Source organism: Pelophylax lessonae, assembly GCF_965119305.1.
Source record: "Pelophylax lessonae genome assembly, chromosome: 7".
In the NCBI taxonomy this organism is placed as follows: domain Eukaryota; kingdom Metazoa; phylum Chordata; class Amphibia; order Anura; family Ranidae; genus Pelophylax; species Pelophylax lessonae.
The window spans coordinates 221,178,004-221,197,476 of record NC_138774.1 but is presented as its reverse complement, the minus strand read 5'-3'; the positions used below and the strand labels follow the sequence as shown (position 1 = coordinate 221,197,476).

Below are 19,473 nucleotides of genomic sequence, written 5' to 3'. Positions count from 1 at the left end.
GGCCTTCTCATCCAACATCAGTGTCTGACCTCACAAATAGCTTCTGTAAGAATGGTCAAACATTGCCATAGACACACTCCTAAGCCTTGTGGACAGTCTTCCCAGAAGAGTTGAAGCTGTTATAGCAGCAAAGGGTGGGCCAACTCAATATTGAACCTAAAACTGGGATGCCATTAAAGTTCATGTGCGTGTAAAGGCAGGTGTCCCAATACTTTTGGTAATATAGTGTATGTGTATGTAAATTGCTGCGTAAATTGCAGTGATATATAAGTACCTGTAATAAATAAATTTTAAAAAATTATTAATGCAACCCATTGCTGACCCTCATTCCAAAAAAGCTAGTTATCTGGCTAATCCAATGAGTTTGATACCAACCCAGAACAATTATGTTAGCTTCAGGAGTTCTGACTCCCCTCTGATTTTACTTTCTGCAAGCTTTTGGTTCAGTGACTCAAAGTATTGAAAATACAGGATCAGCATGATAGCCTGGCAGAAGGTCTGCAAAGGCATCCTATATGCCAGTTTACTGTCCTTCAGACAGTAGGGGGACATTAGGTAAGTATACCATCCCTTTTTATTTTAAGAATAAAAAACAGCCTTTAGAATCACTTTTAAAACTTTTATTTTATGGATCCTAATGTTGGAAAGAAAACTTTTGCTCATAGCAACCAATCAGTAAACACATAAAAGAGAACAGATGATTGGTTACTAAGGGCAAAGAAAGCCGGTCCTTCAACTTTTAAAGTTTCCATGTAGGTGGTTTTAATAAAAATGTTTAACAGGCGTTTAATAGAAGCGAGTGGTAATATTTAAATGGCGTTTAAGGGCAGCCAATGACTGGATTATGTGTTAATGGCAGCAAGAAGAGCGGCCTTAATGTGGTAATAATCAATTCCTGTGCGGTTTATTGCCGCTGAATATGATGCTTTACAGCTTAAGTGCAGGACTATGCGGTTTGTTTAATTAGCAGCTATTTTACAGCTGGCAGGGCAGAAGATTAGTTACAAGCAATAGAAAACATGAAATATCATTTACATTTGATAGTCAAATGATAAAATAGAGGTTAGCTGGTGGAGAGAGGAGTTTTCTGGGGTCAACCGTTAAAGTCAGCCTATAAATCAATGTTACCTTAAAGCTGGGATGAAAACTAAAGGCTGAAAACTTTTCCTTGGGAAAATATAGCTATGGCTTCCCTCCATTGCCACTTAGGTGATTAGAGGTCAGTTAGTTGGATATGTGATCTTTGTTGAAGGGCCATTTAGGCCTTAGTGACAAGTTCACTTTATTGCCCCTGCTGACATTTCCCGCATTCAGCCTTTCCCACACTTAGTACTTTTACGTAGGCCCCGTACAGACTACCTGGCAGGCCCCCCCCCCCCCCCCCCAGAAAATATTAAAGATATATGTAGCTAAAATTACAACAAAATCAATATTCGCAGCCACAAATTCAACAAAACTCAAAAAATTCCTGCTAAATCTGAAAGAAAAAACGATGGCAAGCAGCAGCGAGCAGCCGGAGGAGTGTGTGTAGAGGAGAGCGTGGAGGAGAGCCGGGTGACACGTGCGGGGGAGCCGCACTAGGTCACCAGAAGCCGGCGCGAGTGCAGGGGACAGGGGACAGAGAGACCGGAACAGAGAGCGGGACCAGGACGTGAAGGACCGGGACTGGTAGACGGCGGAGCGGCGGCTGCGGCGGTGAACGGACACCACACAGTATTGAGGAGGGAGGTTCACGGAAGCAGGGGAGGAGGAGCAGCGGCGACTGGTGAGTATCTCCCTGCAGCTGTGTGACGTGCTTTGGGGACCTGTGACTGACGGACTGACAGACCATCCTGTGACTGACTGACCATAGGGATCTGTGACTGACTGACCATAGGGATCTGTGACTGACTGACCATAGGGATCTGTGACTGACTGACCATAGGGATCTGTGACTGACTGACCATAGGGATCTGTGACTGACTGACCATAGGGATCTGTGACTGACTGACCATAGGGATCTGTGACTGACTGACCTTGCTTGCGACCGTCAACGACTGACAAGACTGTTCTGCGACTGACAAGACTGTTCTGCGACTGACAAGACTGTTCTGCGACTGACAAGACTGTTCTGCGACTGACAAGACTGTTCTGCGACTGACAAGACTGTTCTGCGACTGACAAGACTGTTCTGCGACCGACAAGACTGTTCTGCGACCGACAAGACTGTTCTGCGACCGACAAGACTGTTCTGCGACCGACAAGACTGTTCTGCGACCGACAAGACTGTTCTGCGACCGACAAGACTGTTCTGCGACCGACCGACGGCGCTCTTGACTGATCGACCGTGAGTATTTTAGAGACTGGTGAGTATCTTAGCGACTAGTGAGCATTTTGCGACTGGTTAGCATCTTGCGAGGGTTAGCATCTTGCGACTGGTGAGTATATTTGCAACTGGTGTGTATCGGGTGAGTATCTTGCGACTGGTGAGTATCCTTGCGACTGGTGAGTATCCTTGCGACTGGTGAGTATCCTTGCGACTGGTGAGTATCTTTGCGACTGGTGAGTATCTTTGCGACTGGTGAGTATCTTGTGTCTGTTGGATCTTTGCGACTGGTGAGTATCGTTGCGGTTAGTGAGTATCGTTGCGACTGGTGAGTATCGTTGCGACTGGTGAGTATCTTTGCATCTGTTGGATCTTTGCGACTGGTGAGTATCTTTGCGTCTGTTGGATCTTTGCGACTGGTGAGTATCTTTGCGTCTGTTGGATCTTTGCGACTGGTGAGTATCTTGCGTCTGTTGGATCTTTGCGACTGGTGAGTATCTTAGCGACTGGTTAGTATATTAGCGACTGGTGAGTACCCCAGGTTTAGTACCAGGGAAGTTAGAGGTAGGGTAGGTAAGGAAGAGCAGGTCGTTAACATTATCCCCATAGAGTAGAGGGTAATAATGTCCGACAGGATTGCGGATGCCACTCAGTGCACTTCTTGCGGCATGTATGCGTTCCTTGATGAACCATTCGAGGGCGAATACTGCTGTGCAAGATGTGAGCAACTTGTTGCTCTGGTAGACCAGATCCTGGACCTACAGAACACAGTGGCAACACTGCGTGGCATCAACAACCTGGAAAGGAGCTTGGACATTACCTATCAGGCGCTGGTAGGGGCCAGCATAGAGGAGGGAGGAACAGAGGAGACGCAAGAAGCAGAGGTACGCAGCTGGGTGACTGTTAGGAAGGGTAGAGGGAGGAGAGCCAGGGAGGCCAATCCTGAGTTGGTACACCCTAACAAATCTGTCGAGTTGCAGGTTGAGGGGGATATCAGCTCAGGGGTGGCAGAGCTGGAGCATGCACCCTCCCCCAGCTGCCAGGGGAGGGACGGCTCCAGGAAGAGGGGGGGCCGTAACTCAGGAAAGGTTAGAAAGGTTGTGGTAGTTGGGGACTCAATTATCAAGAGGACAGAGAGGGAAATCTGTAAAAAAGATCTCGTGAACCGAACAGTTTGCTGTTTACCGGGCGCCCGAGTTCGGCACATCGCAGATCTGGCAGACAGATTGTTGTGCGGGGCTGGGGATGACCCAGCGGTCATGGTGCATGTGGGCACTAATGACAAAGTTAAAGGTAGGTGGAGGATCCTTAAGAACGATTTCAGGGACTTAGGTAATAGATTGAGGAAAAGGACCTCCAAGGTGGTTTTCTCTGAAATACTGCCTGTACCTCGAGCCACACAGGAGAGGCAGAAGGAGATTAGGGAACTTAACAAATGGCTGAGGAATTGGTGTAGGAAGGAGGGGTTTGGGTTCCTGGAGAACTGGGCTGACTTCTCAGTCGGCTACCGGCTCTTTAGTAAGGATGGGCTGCACCTTAATGGGGACGGTACAGCTCTTTTGGGGAGAAAGATGGCCACCAAGTTGGAGGGGCTTTTAAACTAGGAGACGGGGGGGAGGGCTCAGAAGTAGAGTCAGTCAGGAGGAAGCAGAGGACTGAAGGCAGCTGTAGTGTCAGCAGCGACAGTAGGTCCACAAGGTCAATTGGCGGGTCTGTGCGGGAGAACCTCAGACCAAACAGGAATAAACATAACCGCCAATTGCGCTTAACTTCCTTAAAACTAAGAGGGGTATATGCTAATGCCAGGAGCCTAGCTAATAAAATGGATGAGTTGGAAATGTTAGTACATGAGGAGGACATAGACCTTGTGGGAATAACAGAGACTTGGTTCGACCCCTCACATGACTGGCTGGCCAATATCCAAGGGTATTCGGTGTACCGGAAGGACAGGGTAGGAAAAAGAGGGGGAGGGGTATGTCTCTATGTCAAGAACAATATAAAGGTGACAGAAAGGAGTGACATTACGGATGGGATGAGCATGGATTTAGAATCTGTGTGGGTTGAACTCCATAGGGAAGGAGAAAAGGGGAAAGTAATTGTGGGGGTTTGCTATAGGCCACCTAACCAAGGGGAGGAGGTAGAGCTGGAATTTTTAGCACTAATGGGTAAAGTGGCAAAATTGGGATCAGTCATCGTATTGGGGGACTTCAATTACCCCGACATTGACTGGGAAGAGGGGACTGCACACTCACAGAAGGCCCGCCTATTCACGGAAACCTTACTGGATAATTACATGTCACAGTTGGTGGATTCCCCCACCAGAGAAAACGCAGTCCTGGATCTATTGCTCACTAATGACCCAGACATAATCTCGGAGGTAGGAGTCCAGGACAACCTGGGCTCTAGCGATCACAGGATGATCACATTTAGTGTAAATAACAACATAACAAGACAAGTGGGGAACATAAGAACCCTAAACTTCAGAAGGGCAAACTTTCCAAAATTGTACTCAATGATGGAAAAGGTAAACTGGGACCAAACCCTGGGATCCCTGACCACAGAGGAAAAATGGGAATGCTTTAGGAACATATTAGGCAAAGGCATCTTGCAGTGCATTCCTATGGGAAATAAATTTAGAAGAGACAAAGCCAAACCTGGCTGGCTAAACTGTAGCGTCATAAAACTTATTAGGGGGAAAAAATTGGCCTTCAAGAAGTATAAATCAGAGGGCACAGTATCGGCTTTCGAGCAATACAAGGAGGCAAATAAGAAAAGTAAACAAGAAATCAAGATGGCTAAAATCAACTTTGAGAGACAAATAGCGGAGGATAGTAAAAAAAACCCAAAGAAATTCTTTAAATATATCAACAGCAAAAAAACTAAGGCAGAGCATATTGCACACATAATTAACAATGATGGGAGGATGGTTACAGAGGACACTGAAAAAGCAACCGTGCTAAATGCTTTTTTCTCGTCAGTCTTTACACAGGAAAAGGAGGGGTACACTGACCATGACTGTATGGTTAGTAGTAATAAACAGGACTTGCCACCATGGCTAACAGAGGGGGAAATCAGGGAAAGGCTGGATAAACTTAACACAAACAAATCGCCAGGACCGGATGGCATACATCCGAGAGTACTCAAGGAACTCAGTAAAGTTATATCGAGACCACTGTTCCTGATCTTTGCTGACAGTATTAGGACAGGAGATGTACCAGGGGATTGGAAGAAAGCTAACGTGATTCCAATATTCAAAAAGGGCCAGAGGCATATCCCGGGAAATTATAGGCCTGTCAGTTTGACATCAGTAGTATGTAAACTTCTGGAGGGGATGATAAGGGACTATATTGTAGAGTTTGCTAAGGACAACAACATCATCAGCAGTAATCAGCACGGGTTTACAAATGGGCGTTCTTGTCAAACCAATCTCCTTACATTCTACGAGGAGGTGAGCTGTGAGCTAGATAGGGGGAGACCAGTGGATGTGGTGTACTTGGATTTCGCTAAGGCGTTTGATACAGTTCCCCACAAGCGCTTAATTTATAAAATAAGGTCTGCAGGTATCGATAGCAGGGTTTGCTCTTGGATACGGAACTGGCTAAAAAGGCGGGTCCAAAGGGTAGTAATAAACAGCGCATACTCAGACTGGTCTGAGGTGGTAAGCGGGGTCCCCCAAGGCTCAGTCCTGGGACCAACCTTGTTCAATTTATTCATAAACAACATTGAGGTCGGGATCAGTAGTTCGATATCAGTTTTTGCAGATGACACAAAATTGGGCAGGGCAATAACTTCACAACATGAAGCAGATATCCTGCAGAATGACCTGGACAAAATAACAGAGTGGGCAACGACATGGCAAATGAGGTTTAACGTGGAGAAGTGTAAGGTTTTGCACTTGGGGACTAAAAACATAAAATCACAATACACGTTAGGAGGGGAGCCCTTGGGGGAATCAAAAATGGAGAAGGATCTGGGAGTATTGGTTGATGATAGATTAGGAAACAGCATGCAATGTCAAGCGGCAGCTTCCAAAGCCAACAGAATATTAGCATGCATAAAGAAAGGGATGCATTCCAGAGATAAGACTATAATCCTTCCACTTTATAAAACTCTGGTCCGACCGCATCTGGAGTATTCCGTCCAGTTCTGGTCGCCAGTCCTCAGGAGGGATGTGTTGGAGCTGGAGAGAGTCCAGAGAAGGGCAACTAAACTAATTAGGGGATTGGAGGACCTTGACTATGAAGAGCGTCTACAATCGCTCGATTTATTCTCCCTGGAGAAGAGACGTCTGAGGGGGGACATGATAGCAATTTATAAATATCTTAATGGGGATCCCAGCTTAGAAAAAAAGCTGTTCATTCGAAGGGATTGCATGAGGACTCGAGGGCATACAATGCGATTAGAGGAGAAGCGTTTTAACCTCAGGCAACGCGGGGGGTTCTTTACTGTTAGGGCAACAAGATTGTGGAATTCTCTACCACAAGAGGTGGTTTCTGCGGGTAGTATGGTGGCTTTCAAAAGACTCTTAGACTTACATCTCAAGGATCAGAACATTCAGGGGTATGGGAGATGATTACAGCCACACATGCCTACACAGGTTGAACTGGATGGACTATTGTCTTTATTCAACCTCACCTACTATGTAACTATGTAACTATGATGTTAATAAATAAAAATGACGATGAGATGAAGAAAATATACAGGCTGGGCAGTTGGAGCTCTGGGATCAGATATAGAGAGAGGGAGAGAAACAAAGCTACAAATATACTCAGGAGCAGAGATAACATTAGAGCCAGTGCTGGGAGGGGGTCCCACACAGGGAGGGGGATTAGTGAGGGACAACTGTCTCTTTCTCAGCAGATAAAAGCTGATAGCAGGGAGAGGGACAGAGATCAGATTCAGGTGCTGGAGGAAGATTTCTGTATTTGTCGTCCATCACTAATCCCCCTCTCTGTGTGGGCCCCCCTGTGTGCTTGGGCCACCTACAAGTGGGCTGGTGCCCCCCCCCCCCTATCAGCGGCCCTGCTTTTATGTATGGGGAGCATGGGACTATTGCCTTTCCTCCCACAATACAGCGCTCAGTGTCTGGGTGACCAATCACCATTTGTGGGTGGATCATTAGCCTTGTGTAAACTCCGATCTGCTTACACAAAGACCTTTTATTTGGTTGCAGCTACTGCATGGAGTGGTGGGAGAGCATGAGAAAGGTAAGTGGATATGGGCTGTTAGGTGAAACTTGAACATTGCCCTAAATGGCTGAAGTAGAGTTCACATTTTAGGGTCAGTCTACTCAAACAGTTTCTTGACTTTGGTTGGGCTGAATCACACCCTGGCCTCCTATAGTTCTAAGGAACAACAATGCTAATATCTTCACAGCAGATGTCCTGGCTTTGCCACCGCACACTTATTGTATACCACTCCTCCTGCGGCATTAGTCAAAAGATGAAAGTTAATGCAAAATCAAACAGGCAAAGTAAGACTCGCTTGTGGGTGGTGACTACTCACCCTGTAGATGGGGACTACACCAAGTTGTGAGGCTGGGGCCAAACCACGCTGCTGATAGAGACCACTCCATGAACCTGCTCACTGGTGCCCAGGACCAGACAGGGCCACTATAATGCGAAGACCAGCATTAAGGCGGTACCCCGCATTTAACAGTGACCCATTCACCTTGCACAGATACACATTAAACTTAAGGGCATTTTGCTGTGGGACACTTCCCATGACACTGTACACTTTATCCGCCAAATGCAGTATTTTGAGGGGGACGCTGCGGTGCCTGTGTCCTGCTCCACCAGCCCAGCTACTCTGCCACCTCACTCCCAGTGGCAAATCAGAGATCCCGCTATGCAGTAAGCGCATCTCCATGCATGCAAAATGAACTCCTTCACTCTCCCCTACCTGCAGTTAGGTCCATGAAGACTCCATTCTGTGGATTTGGTCCCAAACGCTGTGGGGCACCGACCGGTAGAAAGGTAGTCAGAGCACGGACCTCCTCACTAACTGGAGGATCCTGCACCCATGCCTTGTACCTCCGTCCTGCTGGCTGGCTACTATAGCATTCCCACCAGTCCGAGTTACTCTTAGAAACTGTATGTTGGACATGACGTATGGTTAACCCTTCCTTGGTGGCCCTCTTATTCTTTCTCTTCATCCCCATGTTTGTTACAGGCCCTGTTCTTTTGATACACCATTTACCTTCATGCACCCATTTTGATAAACTTTAGATCAGGCATGGAACAGTTAATTAAACTTCACTGAACATTCAATTACATCGTTCAACATCAGGCACACATGAAACAGAGTCCAACCCTAACTGTCTAATGTAGGGCTTCCCAGCTCTTACCTTACCCAAAGGAAAAGCCATTTAGTCAAAGTCCATTGCTTGCAGAGTTTTGGTTCCAGGGAGAATCCCAGCAGGGTGGCCCAGAAGGGTGCCATGTGCTCCAGCAGGACTACATGGTGCAGCAGTCCTTCCTCTGTAATCCCATGTAAAAGAGAGCCCAGACCCTGAACCCTCCCTCTGTATTTATGTGGCTTACAACAGGGGGCAGAACCCAACAAAATCCAAGAAAGAGTCTAGACACCTGTAACCCCTTCCAATTCTGGGCAGCCTGAACTAACTACATACAACAGCAGAAATACATTTAATGGTACCCCGTAAGCACCTCCTTACACACTCATAATGACCACAATGAGAAATCCACTGCAGGGCTGTTATGGAAGAAATAAAAGAGTGATACATCAAAACTGAGACACAATTTTGTACACAATAACCCTTTTTGTTGGCCAAAGAGATGGGTTGCCAATCGTTTGGTGGACAAAATATGCCATATATATAGTTACATAGTTACATAGTAGTTGAGATTGAATAAAGCCAATAGTCCATCCAGTTCAACCTGTGTAGGTGTGTATGGCCGTAATCATCTCTCATACCTCTTAATGTTCTGATCCTTGAGATGTATTTCCAAGAGTCTTTTGAAAGTAGCCATACTTCCCGCAGAAACCACCTCTTGTGGTAGAGAATTCCACAATCTTGTAGCCCTAACATTAAAGAACCCCCTGCGTTGCCTGAGGTTAAATCTCCTCTAATCGCATTGTATGTCCTCGCGTCCTCATGCAATCCTTACGACTAAATAGCTTTTTTTCTATGCTGAGATCACCATTGAGGTATTTGTAAATTGCTATCATGTCCCCTCTCAGGCGTCTCTTCTCCAGGGAGAATATATTAAGCGATTATAGACTATCTTCATAGTTAAGGTCCCCCAATCCCCTAATTAGTTTAGTTGCCCTTCTCTGGACTCTCTCCAGCTCCAACACTTCCCTCCTGAGGACTGGCGACCAGAACTGGACAGAATACTCCAGATGCGGTCGGACCAGAGTTTTATAAAGTGGTAGGATCACAGCCCTATCTCTGGAATACATCCCCTTCTTTATGCACGCCAATATTCTGCCAGCTTTGGCAGCTGCCGCTTGACATTGCATGCTATTGCCTAGTCTATCCTCTACCAAGACTCCCAGATCTTTCTCCATTTTTGATTCCTCCAAAGGTTCCCCCCTAAAGTGTATTGTATTTTTATGTTTTTAGTCCCCAAGTGCAAAACCTTACACTTCTCCACATTAAACCTCATTTGCCATGTTGTTGCCTACTCTGTTATATCTATTTGTTTAAAAAAATCTGTGTGCTGGGCTTCCTGTAAGCAAGTACTCTACTTGTGAGAATTGGGCTAACTCCAAACCACCCTGCATAAAGTATTATATCATCTGATATTATAACTTTCATTTATTTTATATGCAGATCAAGATGAATAAGGTGCAAGATACCCGGACCACAATGCTCAGAAGGTACCAGCCAGAACCTGACCCTGCCCCTCTATGGCAACTTCCACGTTTTCAAAAGGTTTGTAGCAGTACGAAATTTACTTCTCAGGTTGAATTATTGTATGGTTCTAACCTGATCTTGAAATTACACAGGGTTTGATATATGTTACAGGGAATGGCTTAAAAAGAACCAGTCTGGTACAGGCATGTGAAAGAGTCTGAAACTCATGAGTGGTTATATCATTGGAGCGTATCATTTAAGGGATAGTTGTGTGCGTTGGTATTTTTGTTCTTTTTAATTTTTTATTTGAAGTGACAGACTAATAAAATGAACATATTTTTAGGAAAACCTAAAAAAAAAAAGAAAGAAAAGGAACCAGAAAGAAAATAAACAAGAAGAGTAGCAAAGGATAGCGAAAGAAAAGAGGGAAAAAAATAAATAAAAAAAATTGTTATGTGCCACCAAGTTATTGCTTATCTCCAACTATAGGCTCATCACGGAGTGCCTGATATCTCTCTGATACAGTAAAGTGGGTCCACTGACCTTCCTGTTTTTTTACTGATGCAGCAAGTTCCTCCTTATGCATTATATAATTTTCAGCTCTGATCCAATGTCCTACAGTAGAAAGGGAGGAGGATTTCCACAGTGCTGGTATACAAGCCCTTGCCCGTTAACATGCCTCCCCTTGTGACGTCATGGATCAGTGATGTCACAAGGGGGTGGTGCCATGAGGTGATGTCGCCAGGTGGCCCCACCCCATACCTATATAAGAACTGTCAAACGGCGGAGCCTGCAGTAGACGGCCAGCCTTTATGGATGGCAGGAGCATTTTTTCTTTTTCAGGACCGTTGGTGATGGCGGTGGCAGGATTGACGATGGCTTTACCTCAGGAGCACTGTTTTTTTATTTTTTAATAAAGGAATTGTTAAAAACTGTCTCCATGTTTTTAATACTTTTTGACACTTTTTTGGTGAATGGGTAGTACCCCATACTCATTTACATGGGGGGGTGGAATCTAGGGGCCCCCTTGTTAAAAGGGTCTTTCAGATTTCCATAACCCCCCAACCCCCCCTGCCTGCATACCCCAAGGACCACCGGCCAGGGTTGTGGGGATGAGGCTCTTGTTCCCATCAACAAGTCGACAAGGTGCTTTGGAGAGGGGGGGCAGAGCCCCTTTGTCTCAAAGCACCCAGCCCCCCATGTTGAGGGCATGTGGCCTGGTATAGTTCAGGAGAGGGGGGGGGGGGCGCTCGCTCGTCGTCACCCCCTCCTGACCTGCCAGACTGCATTTTCGGATAAGGGTCTGGTATGGATTTGGAGGGGGACCCCACTGCATTTTTCTGTTTTTTTATTTTGGCGTGGGGTTCCCCTTAAAATCTATGCCAGACCAGACTGGGAGGGGGGGGGCATTCCGGTTTTTTTTTTTTGTTCTTTTTACTGACGTTTTTCTGTCAGCTGTCAGCAGTAAAGCCCATTGATAGCTGATGACTCATCTGTTATTAAGGACACTATGCCCGACTTCCCAGCCCCACTCCTTAACAAACAGCTTTGACTGCGCCCTGATTGGGCAAAACTTTGCCCAGTCAGGACGCAGAATGCACTGTGCAGCGGCGAACACCAGCCGAACATCCAGAAAAAGGAGTGACAGGTTCAATCGTTGGCTCGTCGTTAGGGTGGCTTTGTGTCAGTTTTATTCAGGCACACTAAATTGTGGTGCCTGGGACCCAGGGCAGACCTGCAAAATGCGGGACTGTGCCGGGCAATCTGGGACACATGGTTATCCTAGGTGTAAAGCTGTCAATTGACAAAGTCTTTTGTTTTCTTTCATTTTCTTTCATTTAACACTGAGAGAATAACTGCCACCTGACAGTTTTAAGGGTCTTTTAACAGAACTGAACTCAAGCAGGTAGCCATCAGGACTGCCTTACAGCCTGACACTTAGTTTAACATTTTTGATCTGACAAACAGTAAGTACAAGTGAAAATTTCCAAAAATGGAATGCAGTGTTTTTACAATTCAGGAGTAGAGATTCAGATTATTACAGATACCCATTGGGGGAGATTTACTAAAACTAGAGAGTGCAAAATCTGGTGCAGCTGTGCATAGTAGCCAGTCAGCTTCTAACTTCAGCTTGTTCAATTAAGTTTTGCCAATAAATCCTGGAAGCTGATTGGTTAGTATGCAGAGCTGCGCCAGATTTTGCCCTCTCCAGTTTTCGTTTAAATTACCACCATTACAGACTGGTTCTTTTTAAGCTTCCCTGCCACAGCTTTCATGGGTAAGAGAAAAGTTTTTTCATGAGTAAGAGAAAAGTAAGTAAAAATACTGTAAAGTCATGCTTTTGTGCTGCACCAGCTTCAGGCTGGGGAACTGTCATAGATGCATGTGCCATATGACCATTATAGTCACATGGCCATAATAAAAACCACTGACACATCGTTATTTCTTCCCATAATATTCTCTTACTGTAATGACAGTAACTGTTCGCTGCCATAGGCCAGTCAACACCGATTGCAATCCCTGAGCCCAAAGCAGATTTCCACCAGCAGTGGAAAGATAGGTGGAGTATTACAGAAGGCCTTGTATGTGTTGTAGGGAATTATTGTGTTTCATTACAGTAGGCTTATAGAAGATCCTCCTGGTTTGCTATCTATGCTGGGAGCTGACAAAGTCGACAGTAGCTCTGACAGGCCAGTGATAAAGCAGGTCTCCTCTCTTGTGCTCTTTTCCCACCTTGACATGTTCCATTAACATATGTCAGTAATCATTTATAAGCCCCAGAGATGCCACCACTGCTGCGTGTTCTGCTTGGAACAGAGGAGACCAGCTTGGAACAGATTGAGGAAGTCAGGGGAGATGTCAGTGCGAGTGATGTTCACCTCAACTCTATACATCTGTACATCACTGGGAGGAGGCCAGTCAGTCTTTTGAATGCTGTTCATGGTGCGAGGAGGAAAAGCAAAGAGGCATTTGTTTGCCCAGAGCTACCAAGTGTCTCTCACTATCAAAGAAAGGTCATAAGAGGCAGCCAGATTCTGTGCCTCACAAGGAGAAGGGTGCTGGGAGCTGACTGATTTATTGAAGCAGGCTTGAAGTAACAGCAGCCAGGCCTAAAGGGTAACTTCAATTGTATGCCCTTATCCTTTAGGGCTCCCCTTCTCTATGCTGAGCATTTTGCTAATAACAAGAGGTGTACATGGGGGGGGGGGGCACGGGACACGAGGGATGGCTGTTGGGTAGGCAGGCGATTATGGACCTATCCTTTATGCCAGTGTTTCTCAGCTCCGGTCCTCAGGGCACACTAACAGGCCAGATTTGCAAGAACACTGCTTTATGCTCCTATTAACTTGCTGGGTGCCAAGTTTTGGGTCACATGAGAGGACTACCCTCCCCCCATCCCCGGGTGGGTTATTTGGGCTATGACAGGCGGTGTCTGGGGTCACTCATACTAGCACAGGGGTAACACCTCACCCGAAGGTGTGCTTATCAATGCCCAGGACCAGGCAGGGGCCACGGTCATGTGGAGAATCAAACAATGAGACAGTTCTCTAACTTAGAGATGAGCCACTTGTGTGTAGTGTTGTAAGCGGAGTCCCTCCAGAAGATGTTGTCCCTTGTCCTACACCCTTGTACAGGTGTATGTGTTGCATTAAGAGGGGCATGCAAAGCCTATGCCCACTCCACCAATCAGCGTATTTCTGCTATCTCACTCCCAATGACAGAATGGGGTCCCGTTGATCACGCGGACCTCATGTGTGCTCCCACTTAACTCTTGCCTTACGTGTCTAGTGACCAGGCTAGAGATCTCCATAATGCTCTTCCCCTCCCGAAGACTGGTGGAAGCAAAAAAGCTAGGAAGGGAGTCAGAACACCAAACACTCTCACTACCAAATAACCTGTCACCTAACTAGGTACCACGCCAATGACTGGTTGCAATTTACTTCTGTAGTTACCCATGGCAACTTCTTCTCCTCCTAGATTCATAGGCTAACCTTGCGTTGCAGTGATGTCCACTAACCCCAATGTGCTATTTCAGACCCTGGTTCCTTAGAGAGAGCAGTTGTAACAACTCTACTGAACTTTGGCAGAACATGTATAACATGCAGTAATGTATTTTTCTAACTGAATTTAACTGTGGATGCCCCCGGTTACCTGCACAGGTCTCTTTGAGGAAAGTCCAAGTCTGGCAGTGCTCCAAAAAAGAAGTTCACGTTCCAGGTATCTTCTGGCAAATTGGCATTTCATAGCAGACCATAGGCCCCAGCAAGTCCTTAGCGTAAGTTCCCCAAGTGTTCCCCCATAGCCCCCCCCCCCACCCCCCCAGGATCCCAACCTCTTCCTTTTTTTAGAATGCATGAGGGAGGCTGGACCCCAATGAAAATCTACATACACAAGAAAAGGCAGAAAAACATTAACCATTTCCTACTGACCTGGGCAGCTGGGTGCTAGCTACACACACACAGTAGGCAACCTGCTTACATACATATTTCTATCAACTGAGCCTATAGATACAAAAAGAGATTCCCCTTTGCCAGGATTAACTTTTGACCAGATTTGTTTGACTGGTCCTATGTTAGCTGTAATTATTGTTACAATGTGCAAGCAACTTTTAGTGGGGTTTCTACATTTATACTGATGGGGGAAAAAACTGCGGATAATACCCATGCAGGTAAACCTATCTCTTCTACCTTTACCCAAGCAGCAAATTTGTCCATAATAATAGCATATACGTAGATACCTAAACCAAAGACCTCTGGAGATCTTTGGAGTATGGCTGCACTGCATTTATTCTTTTTTTTGCTGCACAAGCATAGTGTGAACTCCATTCATTTCAAAAGAACAGGTTAGTAGGTTGCAGAGGGGCCTTTCATTTTTCATGTGCAGGAGATGCACTGGCTGGATTTCAATTTTAAAGATTACGTTTTGCGGTGGCAAGAAGGTTGCACAATGGTTTTGCTGGAGCCCTGCAGTCTAAGTAAGCATGGACTATTAGCAGAGTTGTATAAAGTGCTCGAAACCCATAGTTGAGTAAAAGTACAAGTGCTCGATCAAAAAGTGACTTGAGTAGAAGTGGAAGTGCTCGATCAAAAAGTGACTTGAGTAGAAGTGGAAGTGCTCAATCAAAAAGTGACTTGAGTAGAAGTACTAAAGTATTCAACATTTTTTGTACTTAAGTATTGCAAGTAGTTTTTTAAAAATGTTGCTACTCAAGTACTGAAAGTAAAAGTACCAGTAGTTTTGAAAAAAAATTGCTACTCAAGTACTGAAAGTAAAAGTACAAGTACTGTGTTATGTAGTTCTTAAAGAAAGAAGTCAAAAGTTTGAATATCATATTGTTTTTTATTATTTCAAATGCAGCTTTTATTTATACATACAGTAGCATTTATTTTCGTATGCACTGATAATACACATGTTTGTGCTTCATGAAAGCTGCCATCTACTGTTCTGGCAGTGGTAATTTTTATAATTGTAACGAGTAACTATGCAGCACAAAAAATAAATATCAGAGTAGAAGTATTGAAATCATTGAAAAAATGTAGTGAAGTAAAAGTGGAAGTAGGAGAAAAAAATTCTACTCTAGGAAAGTACAGATACCGCCTTTCGGTACTTAAGTACAGTAGTGAAGTAGTTCTACTTAGTTACTATACATCTCTGACTATTAGTAAAATTCTCAGCATAGGGAGAGGGGGTGGTATAGTAGATATGATCTCTAAAAGTACCCATGCGGTCAGCTGTGCTAGCACATTTTAAACCTGTTGACTTGGTAATAGGTAGTGATTTCAGCAGCTTCTCATTTTAAACAACTGTGCGCACTTATGGAAGAGAACCAGTCACCAATGATACTTTTTCCTTATTTGATCTGAGCGTGGTTAAATATATAGAATTTTAATGTATACTTTACCAATTCCCTTTGCTTCCTTAATGTAATTTTCCTTGAGATTTTGCTATTGGCACAACATATATAAATGAGAATGACCGTGGTGGAATAATCTTGCCTTTGTAGCTTCAGCCAGAGGTTTGGCCCTCTTCTGCTCTGATATAATCTATTATTGCATCCATCACCAGTACCAACTGGGAATGTAAGTTGTCCTGCAGTTTCTGATCTCGCTATATGCTTAGGTAGAACTAATATGACAGCACACAGAAGCAGGAACATTGGCAAGTATATATATCCAGAGCGTGACAGGGGACATGTTGAGATGGTAGCTCTATGGCAAGAAGGCACCATACAGTACAGCCTCTGTAAAGGATAGGGGTCCCACGATTATTTTATTGTGCTCAGTTAACTGAAAGTATAGCTTCACTTCAGCAGTACAAGAAAAACATATTGTGCTTACTTCAGCAAGTACTGCTCACCCACAACTCATAGACTGATGCCCTCCAAGTGCTTTTTGCACAGTTGTCTGTCAGTTCCCCATCCACAGAAGTATCAGACTCATAGCACAACCTTTCCCTGTAAGGTTTCCCATCATGGCAGGTGGACTTATAGCCTTGGACAGTCAGGCTCTGGACCCACCCATTCTTTTCCTGACCCGTCGGGTCATGGACCTGGACCTCTAAAGGTATGCTGTGGTATCTAGTACCAAGCTGTCAATAGCAGATCCTTTAAGTCCTGAGGTGCGGCCTCCATGGATTTGACTTGTTTTTCACGCACATCCCCAGGGCCATCTTTAACACAGGGCAAAAGGGGCAGCTGCCCTGGGCCCAGTCATTGTTGTGGGGCCCAAAGCAGCTGCCCCTTGAGCCTGCACTGCCTGCAAATAGTTGACAAGTGAATTTGGCAGGGCCCAAAAACATGTTTGCCCAGGGTCCAATCAATAATAAAGATGGCCCTGTCCCATAGATGCTCCATTAGATTGAGATCTGGAGAATTTGCACTTCAAACTCATTGTTGTGTTCCTCATTCCATTCTTGAACCATTTTTGCAGTGTGGATGGAGATCTTGAGAATTTGGAGGCCAAGTCAACACTTCAAACTCGTTGTAGTGTTCTTCAATCCATTCTTGAATCTTTTTTGCAGTTTGGCAGGAAGCATTGTCTAGCTAAAAGAGGCCACTGCCATCAAGAATATTGTTTCCATGAAAGGGTGTTCTTACTCAATATTTAGGTAGGTGGTAAGTTTCATCCATATGAATGGCAGGACCCAAGGTTTCCCAGCAAAACATTGCCCAAAATATCACACTGTCTCCACCAGCTTGCCCTCTTCCCAGAGTGCATCCTGGTCCAATCTTTTCCCCATACGTGACACATACACCCAGCCACTCACATGATGTAAAAGAAAAGGTGATTTGTGGTCCACTTCTGATGCTCATGTGCCCATTGTAGGTGCTTTTGGCGGTGGACAGGGGTCAGCATGGTCATCCTGACAGGTCTGCAACCAGTGCCTGATTAAAATCTCAGGAGCCTATAGGCAGAGAATTCCGAAGAACCCCCCTCCCCCCCAAAAAAGACAGTAAGACCGACCCATTTATTTTGATAAATTGCCACAGGAAAACTACCCAAATTTTTGGTAAAATATAAAAGACGAGGTTGCACTGAGTAAAAAGATTCCCAGCATGTCAAACCCTAAATTTGTGTGCGCCCGTCGAATGGCGACAAACTTCGGTAACCTATATTTTCTACAGGTTAAGCTATGTGATGATTTTTAGGGGAAAGGCTCTCTTTAATGAGACATACAGGGTCCAAAAGAACCTGCATGTCTCCTCTGGGCTCCACTGAATGTATTGCAATGCACATCACGGGGGGTTCCAGTACTAGGTGTGTGTGTAAGCAATCTACCAGGAGTCTGCCTGTCAGTTTTACACAAAATCCTGGTGGCTGAAGTCCCTGAATTGTGTGTGAACCCCCCCCCCCCCCAGAAAGGGTTAAATAAAATAAAAAAACTCATATTGACAGGCGCCTCTCTAGGAAAGGGCACCTTTAGGCACATGCCTACAGTGCCTAATGGAAAATCCGTCCCTGTCTGCAGCTGTGTAGCTCCATACACAACAAACTGTGATGCCCATTTTTTCTGCTCTCGATGCATTAACTTTGGGGACAAGCTGTTCACTTGCTGCCTAATACATTATATACCACTGACTTTCATATGCCATTGTAATGAGATAATCAATGCTATTCAATTAACTTGTCAGTGGTCATAAAGTTATTGTTGATAGGTGATATTCAAAAGACCTCAAAATAAAGTAAAAAAGCCAAAAGTCATATCTCTAAACTTACTACATTTGCATGGATAAATTGAAGGAACTAATGTATTCTTGCAAGCGCACTTATCCTTTAAGGGCCCCCCCGGAATCATCCGTTTCCTGTGAGCTGCACTTTCCAGACAGGTAGCTGCTGCCGATATATAAAAAGTGAATTTCAGTTGTGCGGAAACTTCTTATCTGTCAGATGCAGTAAGAGAGAGTGGACAGATGGCTCCTGTCTAATAAGGACAGGTAAGGTATAGACAGTATTGTGTGCCTGCTACAGGATGACTGCTGCTTCTGTATGTGTCACTATGCGCACAACCCTGACAGTGCATTTGAAGACACAGGAGACTATTAACAAACCTGTAAACACAATCCTACCCTGCTGTGTCACTCTCTTCTGCTGACAATCCACTAAGTTTAGGCAGACCCTGAAATATGATGTTTCACGGTGAAATCTTGACATAAAGATCTCGTAAAAGGTATTCAGATGTTGGCAGCTTCTCACCACACTACCTTTAAAAAAACAACTCCCAAGCAAATATGCAAAAACCGCTGCCAGTTTACTTATACATTTCTTGAGAAGTCATCTACCTTGATGGATATTTATAAAGGGTCGATGGGTTGCGTACCCCAATTGGGTGAACTTTTGTTCTTTTTGGACTAAAAATGTCTTCCTTGGTTTGGTACACATGGGGAATTTCTAGGTTGGTTTCCTGGCCAATTGCTTTGTCTGGGTTTGGCAGCTACACTCAGTGTTGGGGGTAACGAGTTACAAAGTAACGGATTACAGTAACTACATTACTTTTTTTGGTAATGAATTAACGTAACTAGTTACAATACTAATATTGGTAACTACACTACTTTACTAGGCTATAGGAAGTAACTACACTACTTTACTAGGCTATAGGAAGTAACTACACTACTTTACTAGGCTATAGGAGGTAACTACACTACTTTACTAGGCTATAGGAGGTAACTACACTACTTTACTAGGCTATAGGAGGTAACTACACTACTTTACTAGGCTATAGGAGGTAACTACACTACTTTACTAGGCTATAGGAGGTAACTACACTACTTTACTAGGCTATAGGAAGTAACTACACTACTTTACTAGGCTATAGGACCGCGCTTTCCTGCGTTACCCAAGCCGTGCGA

At 44.9% G+C, this 19,473-nt stretch overlaps 1 protein-coding gene across 1 annotated transcript in view; it reads left to right on the top strand.

Annotated features, from left to right (window-relative positions):
- The window catches only part of CFAP77 (cilia and flagella associated protein 77), a 322,878-nt gene that overhangs the window by 287,795 nt on the left and 15,610 nt on the right, over positions 1-19,473 (top strand). Inside the window, exon 5 of the mRNA XM_082262788.1 lies at positions 10,104-10,205. Within this exon, the coding sequence (XP_082118914.1) occupies positions 10,104-10,205 (102 nt within the window). The remainder of the gene's footprint in view (positions 1-10,103; positions 10,206-19,473) is intronic.